This window comes from Vicugna pacos, chromosome 6, assembly GCF_048564905.1.
Source record: "Vicugna pacos chromosome 6, VicPac4, whole genome shotgun sequence".
In the NCBI taxonomy this organism is placed as follows: Eukaryota; Metazoa; Chordata; class Mammalia; order Artiodactyla; family Camelidae; genus Vicugna; species Vicugna pacos.
In genome coordinates, this window is record NC_132992.1 from 29,119,807 (window position 1) to 29,137,744 (window position 17,938).

Here is a 17,938-nt window from a genome sequence, read left to right on the forward strand (position 1 = left end):
CCAGGCTATTGAGGCTCCACAGTTGATTCCTCAGTAATGAGAGAACATAACAGGTGTGGGTCCCCTTCTGGGAAGCTCAAAGGTTTTAATGCTTTTATCGTTGTCCAGAGATGGTAGGAGCTCTAACAGAGAGGCCAAGGGAAGGCTCCTCCAGGCCCATCCACCTACACACATGTTTTCTCAGCCTCCACTTTCTTCAGTGCTTCCTCCCATCCACATGACACTTTAGGGACATTTATGAAAACTTTGGGGGAAAAAAACCAAAATCAAGAGGAATCTTCTCAATCAAACCGATAAAGATACTGGCCAACTGCTTCCCATACATTTTCACCCTGGGGTTACCCTGTAGGTGCCAGGCTGCAGAGACACCTGTTCATTTCTCTTAAAGCTTCACTTAGTACAGAAAACCATCCTGTGTGTCCAGAAAAGGGGGCAAAGCCAAACAATCTTTATTTAGTGAGATTATAGTTTATTAATACACCAGTAAACCTAAAATAAAAATTCTGGAGTGATTCTTAGAAAACTTCTTATTCAAGGAACACTCAGAGTATTTTCAAAATTACTTGAATGATCTTTAGAATTTATAGCAAACTGGGTATCTCCTTGTCTGTCTGTTCTTAAATTAAGTATTGCTCGGTTTGATCAAATTAAGAATTCCATTTTACAGCTGCTTCTCTATGTTATGGCACAGAAGGGTCATGTTTTTGTCCACAAGAGGGAGATGAGGTTAGTGGTGAATAAAACTCACCTTTAAATTATAGCCTGGTTGGTCACCAGAGGCTCCTGAAGTTTATTCGAGATGGTTGCATCTTTGGCCAGAAATATTTAATAGTTTCAAAGAGTTGATGATATTCTGTGCCCTAGGGGATGGTCGGTTCACTCTCAGGTTTCTAAAAATAGTTCTGCAGGTTACTTAATGTCCAAATGATTTTTGTGGCGTTCATATAGGTATCTTGGAAGTACTGCACTGCATTCTGATCGAAAGCCCAGAAGCCTTGAATCTGATAGCAGAGGGTCACATCAAGTCTATCATCTCCCTGTTGGATAAGCACGGGCGGAATCACAAGGTGAGTGTAGAAAGAAGATTCCAAACGAGTGACTGACTTTACCTGGCTTTTCCCTCCTTGCCGCTTAGTAACTGTTGTGTGTTATTGAGAGCCTGTTGACTACTCTTTTTCTTGGCTTTAGTTTAAAAAAAGAAAAAAAAAACTATAGAAACTGAGGTCCTGAGAGACCCTTTCTTCCTAGGAGCACACTCTGAGCCAGGCATGCTGGATCCTGGGTGGCCTCCTCACTTTCTACCAGCTTCCCAAACCCGGCTCAACATTATCCCTTAGCACACAGCTGGCTGCATGAGCCACTTAGCCCCGTGCAAGGCCAGCTGCAGGATGCGCTCCTACCCTTGCGTCTAGAAGCTTAGTAGTGAAACTAGAAGCTAATACCAAACTGCATAAAGAACATGTACAGAAGTCACTCCACTTCCTCCTGAGTTGTCTGGTTTCTGATTAGAAATCAGCTAATACTTTTATGTTTTTCCTCTGTATTTTTTTTTTGAAGAGGGTGGGTTTTGGAAGCGAGCTAGCTTATTTAACTTTTTTTTTAAATTGTAGTCAGTTTATAATGTTGTGTCAATTTCCTGTGTACAGCACAGTGCTTCAGTCATACATGAATACACATATATTCGTTTTCATATTCTTTTTCACCGTAAGCTACTACAAGACATCAAATATAGTTCCCTGTCCTATACAGTATAAACTTGTTTATCTATTTTATATCAGTATCTGCAAATCTCTAGCTCCCTATTTATCCCTTCCTACCCCTTTCCCCTCGGTAACCATAAGTTTGTTTTCTATGTCTGTGAATCTGTTTCTGTATTATAAATAAGTTCACTTGTCTTTTTTTTTTAGATCCCTCAGATAAGTGATATCATATGATATTTTTCTTTCTCTTGGCTTACTTCATTTAGACACATTCTCCAGGTCCATCCATGTTGCTGCAAATGGCATTATTTTATTATTTTTTATGGCTGCGTAGTATTCCATTGTCTAAATATACCACAATTTCTTTATCCAGTCATCTGTTAATGGACATTTAGGTTGTTTCCATTTCTTAGATATTGTAAATAGTGTTGCTATGAACATTGGGGTGCAGGTATTTTTTTGAATTAAGGTTCCTTCTGGATATATGCCCAGGGGTAGAATTACTGGATCATATGGTAAGTCTATTTTTAGTTTTTTGAGGAATCTCCATACTGTTTTCCATAATGGCTGTACCACTGCATTCCCACCAACATTGTAGGAGGGTTCCCTTTTCTCCACAGCCTCTCCAGCATTTATTGTTTGTGGAATTTTGAATGATGGCCGTTCTGACTGGTGTGAGGCAGTACCTCATTGTAGTTTTGATTTGCATTTCTCTAATAATTTAGTGATATTGAGCATTTTTTCATGTGCCTATTGGCCATCTGTATGTCTTCCTTGGAGAATTGCTTGTTTAGTTCTTCTGCCCATTTTTGGATTGGGTTGTTTGTTTTTGTTATTAAGTTGTATGAACTGTTTATATATTCTGGAAATTAAGCCCTTATCAGTCTCATCTTTTGCAAATACTGTCTCCTATTCCCTAGGTTGTTGTTTTGTTTTGTTTATGGTTTCCTTTGCTGTGCAAAAGCTTGTAAATTTAATTAGATCCCATTTGTTTATTTTTGCTTTTATTTCTATTGCTTGGGTAGACTCCCCTAGGAGAACATTACTGAGATTTATGTCAGATAATGTTTTGCCTGTGTTTTCTTTGAGGATATTTATTGTGTCTTGTCTTTTGTTTAAGTCTTTAAGCCATTTTGAGTTTATTTTTGTGTATGGTGTGAGGGAGTGTTCTAGCTTCATTGATTTACATGCTGCTGTCCAGTTTTCCCAACACCATTTGCTGAAGAGACTGTCTTTATTCTATTGTATGTTCTTGCCTCCTATGTCAAAGATTAATTGACCAAAAGTTTATAGGTTAATTTCTGGGCTCTCTATTCTGTTCCATTGGTCCATATGTCTGTTTTTGTACCAATACCATGCTGTTTTGATTACTGTAGTTCTCCTCTGTGTTTTTTTTAATGGAAGTACTGGGGATTGAACTCAGGACCTCGTGCATGCTAAGCGCACACTCTACCACTAAGCTATACCCCTTCAGGATTAGCAGATACTAACTACTATATATAAAATAGATAATAAGGGATATCTATTGTATAGCACAGGGAACTATATTCAATACCTTGTAATAGCCTATAATGGAAAAGAATATGTAAAGGTATATATATATATATATATATATATATATATATATATATATATATGACTGAATCACGATGCTGTACACCAGAAACTGACACAACATTGTAAATTGATAATACTTACATTTAAAAAAAAAAGATAGACAGAAATCAGATTTAGAATAATGTAGAAAGTCTTGACATCATGGCTTGTTCTTCAATAAAACCAGACTTGCCTTGAGTCAAACCAAGAGAAGTAAATGATCTGCATGAACAAGCCAGGGAGGGGAAGCTGCGGGACTCTCCCTCTGATACAAAGCGGGTGTGTGACTTTGCACTCCAGTCATTTCAGCTGTGAAAGTGAAAAATAATGCCAGCTCACTTTTGAAGGTGGTATGCTATATCAAGTTTTTTGAGGCCTCTTAAAGTTCTAACACCCCTGTTTTTATGGAATTATATCTCTAAGACACAAAGATCTCTGGGGTAAATCTATTGAAATATGTTTCATACTGCCCCTTCAACATCTGCCCCATACATGGGGGTGGCTGCACTGACTAATGGCGTGCAGGCAGGTTCTCCAAGGCTGGGAGGTGTATTTCAGGAAGAGGTGGCGTGATTGGACAGGAGGGACAGCAGCTGGGCTCATGCGGAGGGGAGAGAACTCAATTCGGTGACTGTTTCTCTCTGCTCGCCATCCGCTGCGGGCACCGCACATTGGAGACGTGTCTTGGGTGCAGGAGAACGAGCCTCTGCAGCATTGCTCAGATGATATGTATAATTCTTAGGAAACAAAAGAGCCATGGTCCTTAGCATCCGTGAAATTGCTTGGCAAAGAATAGAAAGAAATATGTGGGGTCTGTAATTGCTTTCCCAAATATGGTAAATCAAAAGCAGGCATGAGGCTCCTGCTTCAGCACAGCTTCGCTGCGTCCCAGTGTGTTCCTTCCCGTCTGCAAAGTGTAATAAGAGTAATTGATAAGCACCCAGGAACCCTATGGGCTGAGCCATGAGCGATGTGCAGATGTCAAGAGGGGCCCTTTGACAGGAAAGCTGCTCTCGTTTCATTGCTCTCAGGGCTGCCTTATGATCACACCACCTAACGCCCTTCATAAATGGCCAGCTTTGTAATAATTTCTTCCAGCCAAAAGCCACAAAGCATTTCATGGATTGTTGCTTAGGGGAAAGTTGATTCCTGTCCTGCCCATTCCACTGTTGAGAAAACTGAGGCTCAGGAGCTGCATTACTTTGTTAGGATCAATACTTGGTCTGATATGTTAGCCGAGTGCACTAGCAGAGTAGTGTTGAATCTTCCAGAGCCAAAGCAGTGTTTGAGGAATTCCAGCAATGCTGTCAAAGTTCAGGCAGTGTGATTGTGGCACAAATAGTCTCCTCAAGGATGTCCCCCTTTTTTTTTTTTTTTGTCTTTTGATAGATTTTTGGATGGAGACTGGCTTGCTATGAATTCAGATCCTCCATTAGAGAATATTCAAGGATAGCTTTTCAAAGAGAAACCTGGTCTCAGGGGTATTTAGGGTAGCTTGGTAAAGAATGTGTTGAGTGCAGGCCAGACTTCCATCTCAGCACTCATTTTTGCTTGGAAAATGCCAAAGCAGTATTTTCACATCCAGGCTGCTCTGTTTTGTCCAGCCCCAGGTTTCCAGGCGTCTGTGACCCATTCACTTAGTTTTCCATGAAGACAGTGATTCAAAATATGTGGGATTTTAGAGCCACGAGGCACCGCACAAGCCCTCCAGCAACAATGACAAGGAAGATGATGGTCATAATAGCCAACATTTGTGCTGCATCTGACAACTGCCAGGCACTGTCCTCAGTGTTCACGTGCCTTTGTCTTTAGTCCTCACTGTGACTCCATGAAGCAGCATTGTTATTATTTCCGCTTGACAGAGGCAAAAACAAGGCTGCTGTATGTGAGCCCTGAGAATGGTAACCAGCTTGCCAGAGGCCACACAGCTAATTAATGACAGGCCAGGAGGAAATTTTAGGTCCCTAACTCCAAGCTTAATATCCTTTCCACTGTTTCTCAAGCTGCAGTTGACATATTCTGTGAGAATGTGTTTCATTTTGTGTTCTGATTTTTATCATTATATAAATAGAAAACTCTTTGCAGTGAGCAATTCACAATCAGAAAGCATTTTCCTATGATGTTTGTGTTTCTCAGACTGGAGTTTGAGGGCCCCGGTGGGCCCATGAAGGTGATCTTCAGGGTCATGACACTTTTTTAAAAGTTTGTAGATGTGGTAGGTTTGAGAAACCCTGTACCACGCCACCTCCAGTTACATGCTTAGAATGAGGAAGAGTTACAAGAGTGGCAGTTATTGTGACCTCCCCCGCCTCCCTAAGACTTTTCAGTTGTTAGCTCTGTCCTTGCCTTGGAAAGCATTGCCATGCACCTAAAGCATGACCAGATTTAGGTCAAAAAGTCAGAGGGAAAGGACACAGGCTTTGGAGTGAAAGGGACAGAAGTGGGGTACGCTGCCCACTCCCCATTTTCTGAGCACGCTCTACCCCTTCACTTCTCAGTGATGAGACTCTTAGTGATCCCTCAGCATCTTCTCACTGTCAACTTTTCCAGAACCATCAGCACCCTGTCTGCCCTCAAAACTTAATTCAAATGCCACCCTCTCCATGAAGCTTTTTCTGAGTCCCAGTTGGGCAGGTCTCCTCTCCTCCATTCTTGTACAGCGTGCGCTCTGTTACGTGGCGGTTCTACCCTGCCTTTCACTGTAGCTCTGTTGCACGTATCTTCCTCTCAGAGGCTGTAAATTCCTTCCCAGCAGGGACCTTGTAATCCCCACAGGGCCAAGCTCATGTGTTACACACAGCAGGCATTTAATACGCGTTTGTTGGAGGTGTAATGAATGACTAAGAAGAATGAATGACCAGACAGAACCTATTCCTGTCTCGTCCTGAATGAATGGATGGAAACTCACATAGATGTATAACTCTCATCTCATCCAACAGATAGCTATTCGTGGTAAGCAACTCACTATGTTAGCAGTACTTATTTGGTTAAAAAAAAAAACAATCATTGAAAGTTATAACACCCCTCTGTTTTTCCCATGGGCTAAACATCTAGTAATAAAAATAAAATGTGCCCTTTTACTTGCCTCCCCCAACCTACCTTACTCTAATCCTGCTCAGTGTTATTGCAGATAAATATTTTTATTATCTTCTTTGTTGTACAAGGATTTGAAGCCACCTGTAAGAAAAATACACAGCAAAATAGTAGTTCAATTGGTCCTGAGAAAGTATAAATCGGAACTGAAGAAGCCTGGGTCTAGGGTGGGGGCAGACAGAGTTGAGCACCGATAAGCAAACAGTTAGCCCCCACAGACTTGCTGAGGTAGCTCCATAAGATCACCTGTGAGCTCCCCAGCAGCCAAGGCAGTGTGGAGGTGTTCCCAGCCACCCAGTTCAGGTAGCTGCAGGCAGAACGAAATCTGTTCTTTGGGGACAGCAAAGCACTCATTTTCCAACCACAGAAGATGACATAAAATTCACAGAATTAAGTACATTTTACATGTTTTAAAATAAAGCTTGTTTTTATAGATAAAAGCTGAGGACAAAATACAGCAGCCAAATGATGTTTCCTCAGATGTACAATACACATTTCTTATCTTTAAAGCAGGATTCCCACATAAGTCTTTGGGGTAGTGACTAGTGGAGGTTAAAAGCAAAAGAGGATCTTGAATGAAATGGGCTGTCAGTGATGAAGTGATTACAGCTGAGGAGCAAATGACGTCCATAAAGTGGACCAGGGAAATTCTTAAGTTGGGCCAGTGTGTAGATTCTGAAGACAGACAACCCCAAATACTCACAGTGAAGTCATGTCTGAGGCCAGTGAGTGGGACGGCTCCGTGCTGTGTGGCCATTCAGAGACACTCCCCCAGTACAGGGCTTCACAGCCTGGAATGGTTTATGAGTCTTTCAGGAATGGTGTTAAAATGAAGGCTCAGATCTGCTAAGTCTGGAGGGAGGTCTGACGTCCATACTCTGACAAGCTCGGAGGTGATGCCAGCGCTGCTGGACCCCACGTGGAGTTAAGGAGACGCTTGGCCTTTGTCATCTTTCCTTGGATCTCCACATCCAGCTGGGAAGAGAGTACACGGAGCACAGTGTAGGCGGTTTTTAGGTACCAAGCCTGAAAGCAATGCACATCGCGTCCGCCCACTGTTCGCTGGCCGGGACTCTGCCACATGAGCCTACATAACTGCCGGGGAGGCTGGCAAATGCAGCCTTTCTGTGCTCGGGACCAGGAGACGGCGTCTGGTGACCACTGGGCGGTACCTGCCAAGGCCAACCATGCATCCCGGGAGTCCCTGAGATGCCCCCTCTCTGTCAGAAAGCACCGCCGAGCCCTAGGCCTGTGCCCGCACGTCCTGCACGGTGGGCTGGCCTGGCCACACTCCCTTCACTTTTAAAAGAAGCCATTTAAACTTCTTCAGAAAAGGAAGTTTGCCCCCGCATCCTCCATTGTACCCAGAGAACTGCCTTTCTAGGATAAAGCGCGAACAATGTCAGCAGGTTCTGTACAGCCCCGTTTACTTATAGGTGAGGCAGCACTCCACAGGGCTGTGCGCTTTCCAGAGCCCTTCTTCTCCTGCCGTCCCTCTTGTGTGTGGTTTGGGCTCTGCTGTCCCTCTGGCTGTGATAGCAGGGCTCCTGCTGCCAGCACTCCACAGCAAAGCAAATGAACGTGCGTGATAGGCCAGGTGATGAGTAATTTCCTGGCCATCTCCGGCTCTTTTCATAGAGTGAGAAATTACCCTCTGGATTTCCAGAGCCACCGCTGATGTGTTTCACGGGGGGCGGTAATGGTCAGCATCCTCCGTAAAACCGCCCCAGGGGTTCTTTTCTGCTTGTCCTGTCCATGTGCTTTGTGTTTATCTGGAACGAAATTGTCGTGCAGGGAGTCAGGTGGAAAACTAGTTTGTGAGAATTACGGATACAAGTGCCATCAACAGCCCGAGGCCCTCCAGCGCCACGAAGCATTGTGTCTGTCGGCACGGCCAGCCACAGTCCTGGCCGTTATTTATCCACTGCTGTTGGCACATTACTCCCATAGTGGGGAGAAGGAGGAGCCGTGCCTGGCCCAGCAGTTTGCTCTGCTGCCGTGGGAGCACACAATCTGAGTGAACAAGGAGGCAGTGCAGTGAAACAGGGCAGACAGACCAGCACGCGGTGGAGGTGGCCAGGGGCTGTTCCCACCTCCCGGGCAGCTGGAAAATGACGTGCAGCAGAAGCTGCTTGTAACAGGTCTCGGAGATTTAGGGGCCCCCTGGTTTGCTTGTTCCTGTGGTTTGCACTCACTCTAGAGGGGAGAAAGCAGGTGGGATGCTTTTGAATATGGATTTCTAGGTGTATTACGGTATCTTAATGAGCTTTGATGAGATCACAGCAGGAGACTGAAGACTTGGAATCTGCCCAGCTCTCACCTCTCCCCCACCCACGTGAGGGTCCCAAGCCTGCTCCGTGCGAGGGACCTGAGCCAGGTGGGAGTCTGAGTGCCTTCCGTGAAAGCCTGAGTGAATGCCCCCGGTCCTGCGCAGGGGGCCCCCAAGGCCAGGCGGGAGCTTGGTTTCAGCTGGAGACCCAAGGAGGGCCTTCCAGCACTCATCCCGAGAGGAAGCTGTGCCTGGACCGTGTGCCGCAGATGCCTCCCCCAGCCCTGGCCCTGGCTGGGATGCTCACCTAGACAGACTGTCTTCAGAGCTCAGAGTCTTGTTCACTGTAACAGAATAGTGACCACAAGTGACGTGCCTGGTTTGGGGGGCAGGACTCAAGGCTAGGGCAGCACGTACCCAGAAAGAAGCCTGACCTCGTTCCCCAAGAGGCAGCAGGCTCCGGGCAGCACCCGCTCATGCCTGGTGAGGCAGGTGCCGCTGCCTTGACTCTGGAAAGGGGCTCCCACCTGTCCCCTGGCCTCCACCTCCTGGAGGCACGCTGCCTTCACGTGTTGTGGCCGTTGGGCGCTGCCCGTGCTGCCTTCCCGGTGGCCCTGAGGTCTGGCTGGGTGTGTCCGGCTGCAGGTGCTGGATGTGCTGTGCTCCCTCTGTCTCTGCAACGGGGTCGCAGTGAGAGCCAACCAGAACCTGATCTGCGACAACTTGCTGCCCCGGAGAAATCTGCTCCTGCAGACGCGGCTGATTAACGATGTGACAAGGTAAGGCCACCAGCGTCGTTGCAAATGCCCATCTTGTCTCCAGAAAGGAAAGGAAGGGGGCTGATCTGAATGACAAAGCCACCCCCCCCCGTCATTTCCATGGTGATGAGGGCACATAAGATGAAACTAGGCAACAGTGTACTTTTTAGAGCCTCATACTCCAACCCTTTCAAACCTCTCCTGTTGAAGTGGCTGAAAGTAGAGTAAACGGACCATCCGAGGGCTAAGGAATTTCGCCGTAAGATGTCTACCATGTTTTATTTTAAACATTAATGAGTATCTTGTACCTTCTTCATAATTTATTTTTCTTTTGTTATGCCAACTTTTTTTTTTAATGTTTTAAAAGAAGGGATGTCCCATGTTCAGACTGGTTTCTTACTCCCTCGGGCATATGGCTGTTGACTCCAGGGCCATCTGTGAAGGCCAGTGTGAAGAGTATTGGCCTGTGCAGAACCCTAGCCTGCTGGCCCATGCATGCGGCCACGTGGGAGTCATTAACTCACTGGGCCAGGACTAGGCAGCTACTCAGCACCTTTCCACCCAGGCCCACTTCCTACCCTGCAATGTGAGAAGAGAAGCTCCATCTGAGGTGCAGAGCGGCCCGCAGACCTTAGCCATCACACAGACTGACTTTCTTCTGGGTACCTTGCCCACCCAAAAGGACATAGCCCCGGCCCAGAACAGCGGACCTCTGAGAGCAGGGTTCCATCCAGAACAACTCCAAGTGCTTTGTCCCAAATCTTTAACCGTTTTTGCTGGATACATTAAAAAAAAAAACCTCTATCCCTTAACAAGTTGGCCTCGTAGAGATGTCTCCACCCCAACTTTTATGTCATCTAGGTTGAATTTTTCAGCTTTATTGAGGTATAATTAACAAAACTGTAAAGTATTTAAAGTGTACGATGCGATGATTCGATATACATAGATACCGTGAAAGGGCCCTCCCCATTGACATCTTGTGATAACTCCACAGATTGACCTTTTCTTTTAATGAGAACATTTAAGTTCTACTCTCAGTAAATTTCAATTAGACAATACGATGTTAACTATAATCACCATGTTATGCATTAGATCCTCAGACCTACTCATAAGGGAAAGTTTTTGCCCTTTTACAAGCCTCCCCCCGCTCCCCCACTCCCTCCCCCTCGCCTCTGGAAACCACTTCTCTACCCTCTGTTTCTGCAAGTTGGACTTTTCTTTCAGATTCCACATGTAAGTGATGCGATTTGTCTTTCTCTGTCTGGAATATTTCTAATAGTGACTTCTTAATGCTTTCAAGGGACCATTATTTATAATGCCTAAAGGGAGAGGCTGCTGTTATGAAAATAGTTGTGTGCTTAAACCAATTTATAGAAGGTGAAACTGGAGTCATTTCTTTCACTTACAAAAAGAAACCAGGGTTTGTAAGCATCACAACCCTACGTGATGTTTTCTGCATCTTTACCCATGGTTGGCCCTCAGTGAATGTCAGTTGCCTTGAATGGAATATTTAAAGAGATATCCTTTATATTTTATCATGGAATGAATGTTATCCTGACACTTCCCACTAAGAACTTGATCAAGCATTGGAGGCTTGAAGCTTTTCTGCTTTAGAACAAGACAAGAATCAGAAAATTGCTCTTGCCCTCGGTTTAATTGGGCCCACACCTCCCGTGGTCTGGTTCAGTTTGCTTTCTTGTTTCCTGAGAGTCTGTAGATGCTAACTGTCCTGTGTTTAATTTCAGTATTCGGCCAAACATCTTCCTGGGAGTCGCTGAGGGCTCAGCGCAGTACAAGAAGTGGTACTTCGAGCTGATCATCGACCAGGTGGACCCCTTCCTCACAGCAGAGCCCACACACCTGCGGGTGGGCTGGGCCTCTTCCTCAGGCTATGCTCCGTACCCCGGAGGTGGGGAAGGATGGGGAGGCAACGGTGTTGGCGACGACCTGTACTCCTATGGCTTTGACGGGCTGCACCTTTGGTCAGGTAAGCACCTTGCCTCTTATCTCTTACTGGGGATGATTGTGGCTCAAATTGTTCAAATTGAGATGGTTACTTTTTGTTGAGATGATACAGACTCAAGTCCCAACTAATTAGTTGGTTCGGTGGGAAGGCGTCACACCTAAAGTGAGACTGTCCTGCTTTTACACCCCGAGTCTGGCATGTCCAGCTGCCTGGTCTAGCACAGGTCACTTAACTTTTCTCAAGCTCAGCATCTGCTTCTGTACAATCCTAACTGCATAGCATTGTCACAATTGTACGGGCAAACGAAGGAGAAAAAGACTCAGCATTTATTCACTGGGCGGCGAGCTACACATCTTCTATGCATTTTTTCTCTTACTTTATCCTTACAATGACCCCCTAAGGTAGAAATATTAATCTCATGTGACAGCCATGGAAACTGAACACAAGATGTTTAGTTAACTTATTTGCAGTCATACAGGAAAGGATCCAGATCTGACTGCAAGTCCATCGTCTTGTGGATGCAACATGCTCCTTCATGACACACGTTATAAAACGTCTGGTTCTGTGCCTGACACGGAGTAGACTGGCATCTCTTAAAAGAATTCGCAGCTTCCTCCTTGTACCTAAACAGTGATGCTTTCCCTAAGCATGTCCCCGGCCAGTGCCTGTGGAGGAGTCGGTTGGCTTCTGCCTGCCTGCGTGAAAATGTGGGACAAACTCTCAGGCTTCCTCCCAGAACAGAAGTTCTACCTCCCCCACCTGTTGTCCACAGCGCATCTGACCTGTATCTTCTGAAAAACTGCAGCTGGAGACATTGTGTCCCTTATAGATGTCCCCTACGCAAGCAGTATACCGCCTGCCTCTTAGAGGAGGAACCATGACAGTGAATTAATTCTTCCTTAATTAACTCCCTCTAGTACAAGGGGAACAATTGTCTCTACCAGACAAACCTATTTATTTTCTTTTGTGACTGAGAACTGCGTTACCCGTCATGTTTTCCTTCTTCCCTTAGCTTCCAGCTAAAACTGACAGCTTAGGTCCTGGTGACATGTTTCTTATAGTTGGTCTTTAATTTCTTTTTTTTCAATATATATGTTTTTATTGAAGTATAGCCAGTTTACAGTGTTGTGTCAATTTCTGCTTTAGTCATCAATTGATCAATATGTGTTTTTTTTTTAAGTTTATGCTGTTTTATGTTCAGTATAAGCATGTTTTAACTTTTAGGAATGGTGTAAACATATTGATTTATATACTTATTTATCCTGGATGATGTATGGGAAGAAACAGTCTATGTCTGTGTTTTGTGTGGCCCAGGGGACAGTGTGGTAGAGACAAGAGCAGGTACAAAACGGCAGGATGATGAGTTAGAGTCAAGTGACAGTCCTGTTGTTCTCTTGTCCTCCCCACTCACCCTCCCCTGGTCCCATCTCCATGGGGTGGGGGGTCTTCTCCTCCTGGTTCTCAGAGCCCCGTTGTGCAGCCCCCGTGTCTGTGGTGACACAGTCGTGGTAGCCTTGAGGTTAGGTTATCACCAAATGTCATAAGACTCTCAGAAAGTTGTCTCTGGGGAAGTGATTTGAAAAGAGTCATTCTGCTCACACACATCTGCAGCCCCTGAGTTTGGTGAAATTGAATCTCTGGGGGAGTGAGTGGAATTGAGGTGAGAAAATCATGACCCCTGCCTCCTGATGGCTGCTCAGTTCACGCCGTTCCCTCACTGTGACCCAAGCATGTTCTCTGGATCCCAGGCTGCACCTGAAGAGAACGCTGGGTTGGTTCAGGAAATAGGAGTCTATCCAGACTCTCGAATGAAACAAATTGCCCCTAGTTTCCAAGAAGAAACTGTTCTCAAAGGGAAAAACATACTCAGTCTTTTCCGGATTTTGCTGCACTCCATGGAGTACGTGGCGTATCCATTTGTAAAATCTGCAGAATAAATACATCTGTGAGTAAAGAGGCAAGAGAACCCACACATCTTGCATCCAGAAAGGGCTGCTGTCAGTGCATTTCTGACCCTGCACATCCATCTGATTGTGTATTGTTTGGGGAGGTACAGAGCCCAGGAGTGTCTGGTGTCCACCTCTTCCCTCTTGTCTGCTCGAGACCAGGAGGCTGGATGTGCCCAGCCCGCATGGTCATCACCGGCAGTGGCTCATCTGATTGGAAATACAGGGGAAGGGGACTTGAGACTCAGTTTCTCCTAAGACGCAAAGCTTCCTTGGGTCTGGGCATCATTCTGAATTCTCCAATCGGCACCTGGGGAACATCTGTCCTGCAGAAGGCACTACAGATAAATATGTCAGCGTGTGCTCCAGATGTAAACGCCCAGGTCCACTAACTTTAAACTCATCTGTGTGCATAAATTAAGCCAGTGCCTTGGACTGGGCTTTAATGTACTTACTAAAGCACAGTAGATGTGGCCGAAGTTGCAAAGAATGGCGGAGCCCCTAACACTTTGTCAGTAGAAGAATTCTGGGTTGGTTAAGAAGAAACAGAATGGCTTTGGAGTTTACGCCCAGGTGTGAATCCCAGCCCTTCACTTACTTGCTTTTTTGACACTGAGCAAGTTGCTGAACCTCTCAGAGACTTGGATTCCTCAGACAAAATGAAGATGATATGAGGCTCTTAGGGAATTTAAATGAGATGAGGGACATGAGGTTCTTGATACACACTAGCCCAAGAATATCTGATTTCCCTTCCCTCACTGTCTGTGAAGTTGATGAAAGTCATAAAGGCAAGTTCAGAGTTCTCAGTGTCTCACTCAAGACCAGGAGATTAGACCCATCCTCAGGGTATGAAGAACCCAGGTTCCATGCTGAATGGGGAAGGAGATTTCAGTGACATCCTGGGAATATGAATGAGCTTTTCCTCTGCATGGCGGGAGGGCAGGCTTAACAGGTCTTTTTAGCCACCAAGGCCTGTGAAGTCACTTTCAAGCATCAGCTGTACAAATCTCTCCCATTTCAATCCTGCCCAACCCTCCCTCCTCCTTGCAGAGGAGTGGCTCCTTTCTTGTCATGGCGTCACCTCTCCTCCCCTACAGTAGCCTTTATGTACCTATGTAGCCTTTTGCAGTTGGTGGTGAACTTGGCTCAGGGCAGCCTATATAGTACAACACTGATTAGGGAGCAGTTTCATAGGAGGAAGTCACACCTACGCTTCCCTTTTAACAACTTTTTCCCTTGCAAAATTGTAAGAAGCAGAGGAATTCACCTTCCCAAGAGATAAGTGATACAGGAAGTAAATGAATAAAATATAATTTTGTTTGCTGATTTATCATGACTTCTGATCGAGTAATTAAGTGCTACAGTAGAACTTGTAGGAGAGGGTCCTTACCTGTCTCTGTACTAAGATGAGCTCCAGGGTATTGGTTCCTCTGTTAAAACACACCCCTGTTGTGACTCGGGCTTTTCCAGCCCCAGCGCCTGAGAGGGGAGGATTCAGGGAGGAGCTGTGCAACACCAGCATTCTTTTTTTTTTTAATCATTTTTTTAACATTTTTTATTGATTTATAATCATTTACAATGTTGTGTCAAATTCCAGTGTTCGGCACAATTTTTCAGTCATACATGGACATATACACACTCATTGTCACATTTTTTCTCTGTGAGCTACCATAACATTTTGTGTATAATTCCCTGTGCGATACAGTATAATCTTGTTTATTATACAATTTTGAAATCCCACCAGCATTCTTCTGTACTCAAATCCCCTCTTTCCAAATGCCTGATATTGGTGTTTACATTGTAATACCAAACTCCGCGGTGCCTGGGGTGATGGAAGTGCTGAACGTCAGTGTTTTCTCAGTTGTCCACATGACTCATCAGAAGAGAGGAGAGTCCGCAGTAATACATCCTTAGGTTAATTTGAAGATGTGCGACATATGATAAAGCGGCTTTTTTTCTTTACCTTAAAATGCTAGGCTTGGAACGGCCTTTCTGAACTTCCGGGGACCTTCAGATGGGCCCGAGCCTCTAAGACAGGGCAGGTTTCTTCAGACTAGCAGAAGCCACAGTATTTCCTAGCCTGTCCCAGTAAGTGGCCCCAGAATTACTCACCCTTCCTAGTATCTTGAAAAGCAGTTGAGGCAATTTAGAAAAAATCTTTGACACACTGGCTTCTCCTTTCTACAGCATCACATTTCTGTTGGTTGTGCTAAAAGGGTCAAATACATCTTAAGTGTATTTGAAAGTGACTGTTCTTGAGCCCTGCCTTTCAATAAAGGGATTTATTGATTTCTATAGCTCAGTTTTCAGATTACTTTGTGGACTCAGCCCTCAGTGCTATGAGTTTCTATATTGTTATTTTTACCTAATGTTATAAAAGACAAAATATGCCTACAGTGTTCTGCTCAGCTTATGTACTGTTAGCCTAGTTATTAAAGTGTCTGGAGTTACAAAATCAATACTAATACCATTTATTGTGCGTTACAATGTGTCAGGCTCTTCGAGTTACTCTATATGGAATAATTCGTTCAAAACTCACAGTAGCCCCATGACATTACTATTTGCATTTGATAGATAAGGAAAATTGAGTCCACAAAGCTGAGTGACTAGCCCAAGGTCACACAGTAAGTGGCAGAGCCAGGACTGAAGCCCAGGGAACCTGGTTGTAGGAACACCGCTACACTATACTGCCTCTTGAGTGGTACACAGGACATCAGTTACTTGGTCAAAATCATAGGAATAATAATGGTACCTTACAAACGGCTCTTGACAGCGTCACTGTGGGTACTACTGTACCCATGTTATGGACATAGAAGCTGAGTTCCTAATAAAATCACAGCAGATAAAGATTTGGTGTTTGAACTCAGCCCTCTGTAGCTCCAAGACTGCTCCCCACCCACCCCCATGCCAGCTCCGTTGGACAGACAAGCATCTTGTTCAAATGTGGGGTGCAGGGCCCTTTGGAATCACCCGGAGTCATGAAGGCCCTCCCAGGGGTTGAGATTGCTTCCTCCAGTTGGGAACAGTTTTATAATACAGGGTGTACAAAAGCAATCTCACAATTCCAGCATTTTCTAGTTTCAAGTCTTCACACTACTCACATTTTAAGACTAGATGTACTTTATCAGATGACCTTTTACAACATGATTATTATATGAAATGGACTCTTTTATTCAAATAGACTTCCCGTTACATTGCTCTAAGCACTTGCTAAATATATGCTTTCTATCCAGTGATTATCACCAGTCTCCCTTTAGTTTCTACATAATATGGGTCCTAAACTCTGTATTCTCTACTGTATATGTTTTAAATGTGGGCTCAGACTATGATTTTGATTTGCCTATAGGCGATCTTACCAAGTGTTCCAATAGCAACTTGGTGCCCAGTCTCTTAGAATAAAAGTGGTGAAAGACAGTGTCATTCACCACAAGGACACAGTTGCTCATCCTGGTGGTTATTTTCAACTAAGAGAGCAAACTGGACAGGAGAGGTTGTCCCAGCCATCCTTCCTCAGGAAGGTGCTGGGCTACCATGGTGTATTGAGGGCTAAATAAAGCTCAGAATTTGGCCTCTGATGGCATCAAAAATGCTGCTCTGTGAAGAGCATCCCATGAAAGCTGCTCGTTCCCTTCCCTGGCAAGGCTCAGGCCGGTGTGGGAGCCAGCAGTGAGCTCTGAGAGGGCCCTGGAGTCACAATTCAACGTATCAGTTTTGTCCTAGTTGATGTGGGTCTAAGAAAGTTGAAGTCACCTCTCATTTGTACATCTTACCCAGTGAGGATCTGGATACTTATAAAGGTAGTTGTCCAACCCAGCATTTCAATTATCTCCTGATTTTCCCAAATTAATGGAAATCTCTTAGAGTTTGTTCAAAGGCCTACCATGATATTTTCCAGAAGTTAAACTAATTGAAAAAGAAACAGTTGAAGCCAGAAAGATTGGTTATTAAGGGGGAAATGAGAAGTCTTAAGAATGAGACAATTACAGCAAGTTTTGTTGAGTCATAATAGCATAGATTCCTTTCATAATAGACTTGAGTATGATAAGGAAGGGAAGAGTCTAGGACTTCGGGTATCTAAACCCCATAAAAGGCGCCGAGAGAGCTCAGTCTCTTCAAACGGCGATATGGGAACCTGTCAAACCTACACACTTAGCAGGTTTGCTTAGATTTGTTTTGTTTTAAACAGTGTTGACTGTAGGTCCTACAATGAGGAAGTTGTTCCTCGTTCTCAGCAGTGAAACAAGGTACCAAGTTACAAAAACAGTCCGAGGCCATCCCAGCCTAATTTGCCAATAGGCACTGAATACATTCCGTGTTACTAGAATGCAGGCAGCCCAGGTTCTGGTCCAGCCTTATTCCCCTCTCTCACCACCCCAGTCCCCCATCGAGTTCCAGCCTCACCAGACTCTAGCCATTCTGCAAATGTGCCATACACTCCTCTGCATAAGGTAAGCTTCTGTCTAGAATGCTCTTTTCTTTCTCATTTATCTAGTGAGCCTTTCATTCTTCAAGTTTTCACTTGTTCCATGTTCCTAGTCTGACTTAGCCTCTGCTTTTACCTCTAGAAGGCATCTCGTTGTGAGTACCTCCATTCCAACAATTATACTCAA

The 17,938-nt window shown here is 44.7% G+C and overlaps 1 protein-coding gene across 1 annotated transcript in view; it reads left to right on the forward strand.

Annotated features, from left to right (window-relative positions):
- The window catches only part of LOC140697036 (ryanodine receptor 3-like), a 93,026-nt gene that overhangs the window by 45,494 nt on the left and 29,594 nt on the right, over positions 1 to 17,938 (forward strand). Inside the window, exons 11-13 of the mRNA XM_072963890.1 lie at positions 949 to 1,067; positions 9,304 to 9,437; positions 11,162 to 11,403. Of these exons, the coding sequence (XP_072819991.1) occupies positions 949 to 1,067; positions 9,304 to 9,437; positions 11,162 to 11,403 (495 nt within the window). The remainder of the gene's footprint in view (positions 1 to 948; positions 1,068 to 9,303; positions 9,438 to 11,161; positions 11,404 to 17,938) is intronic.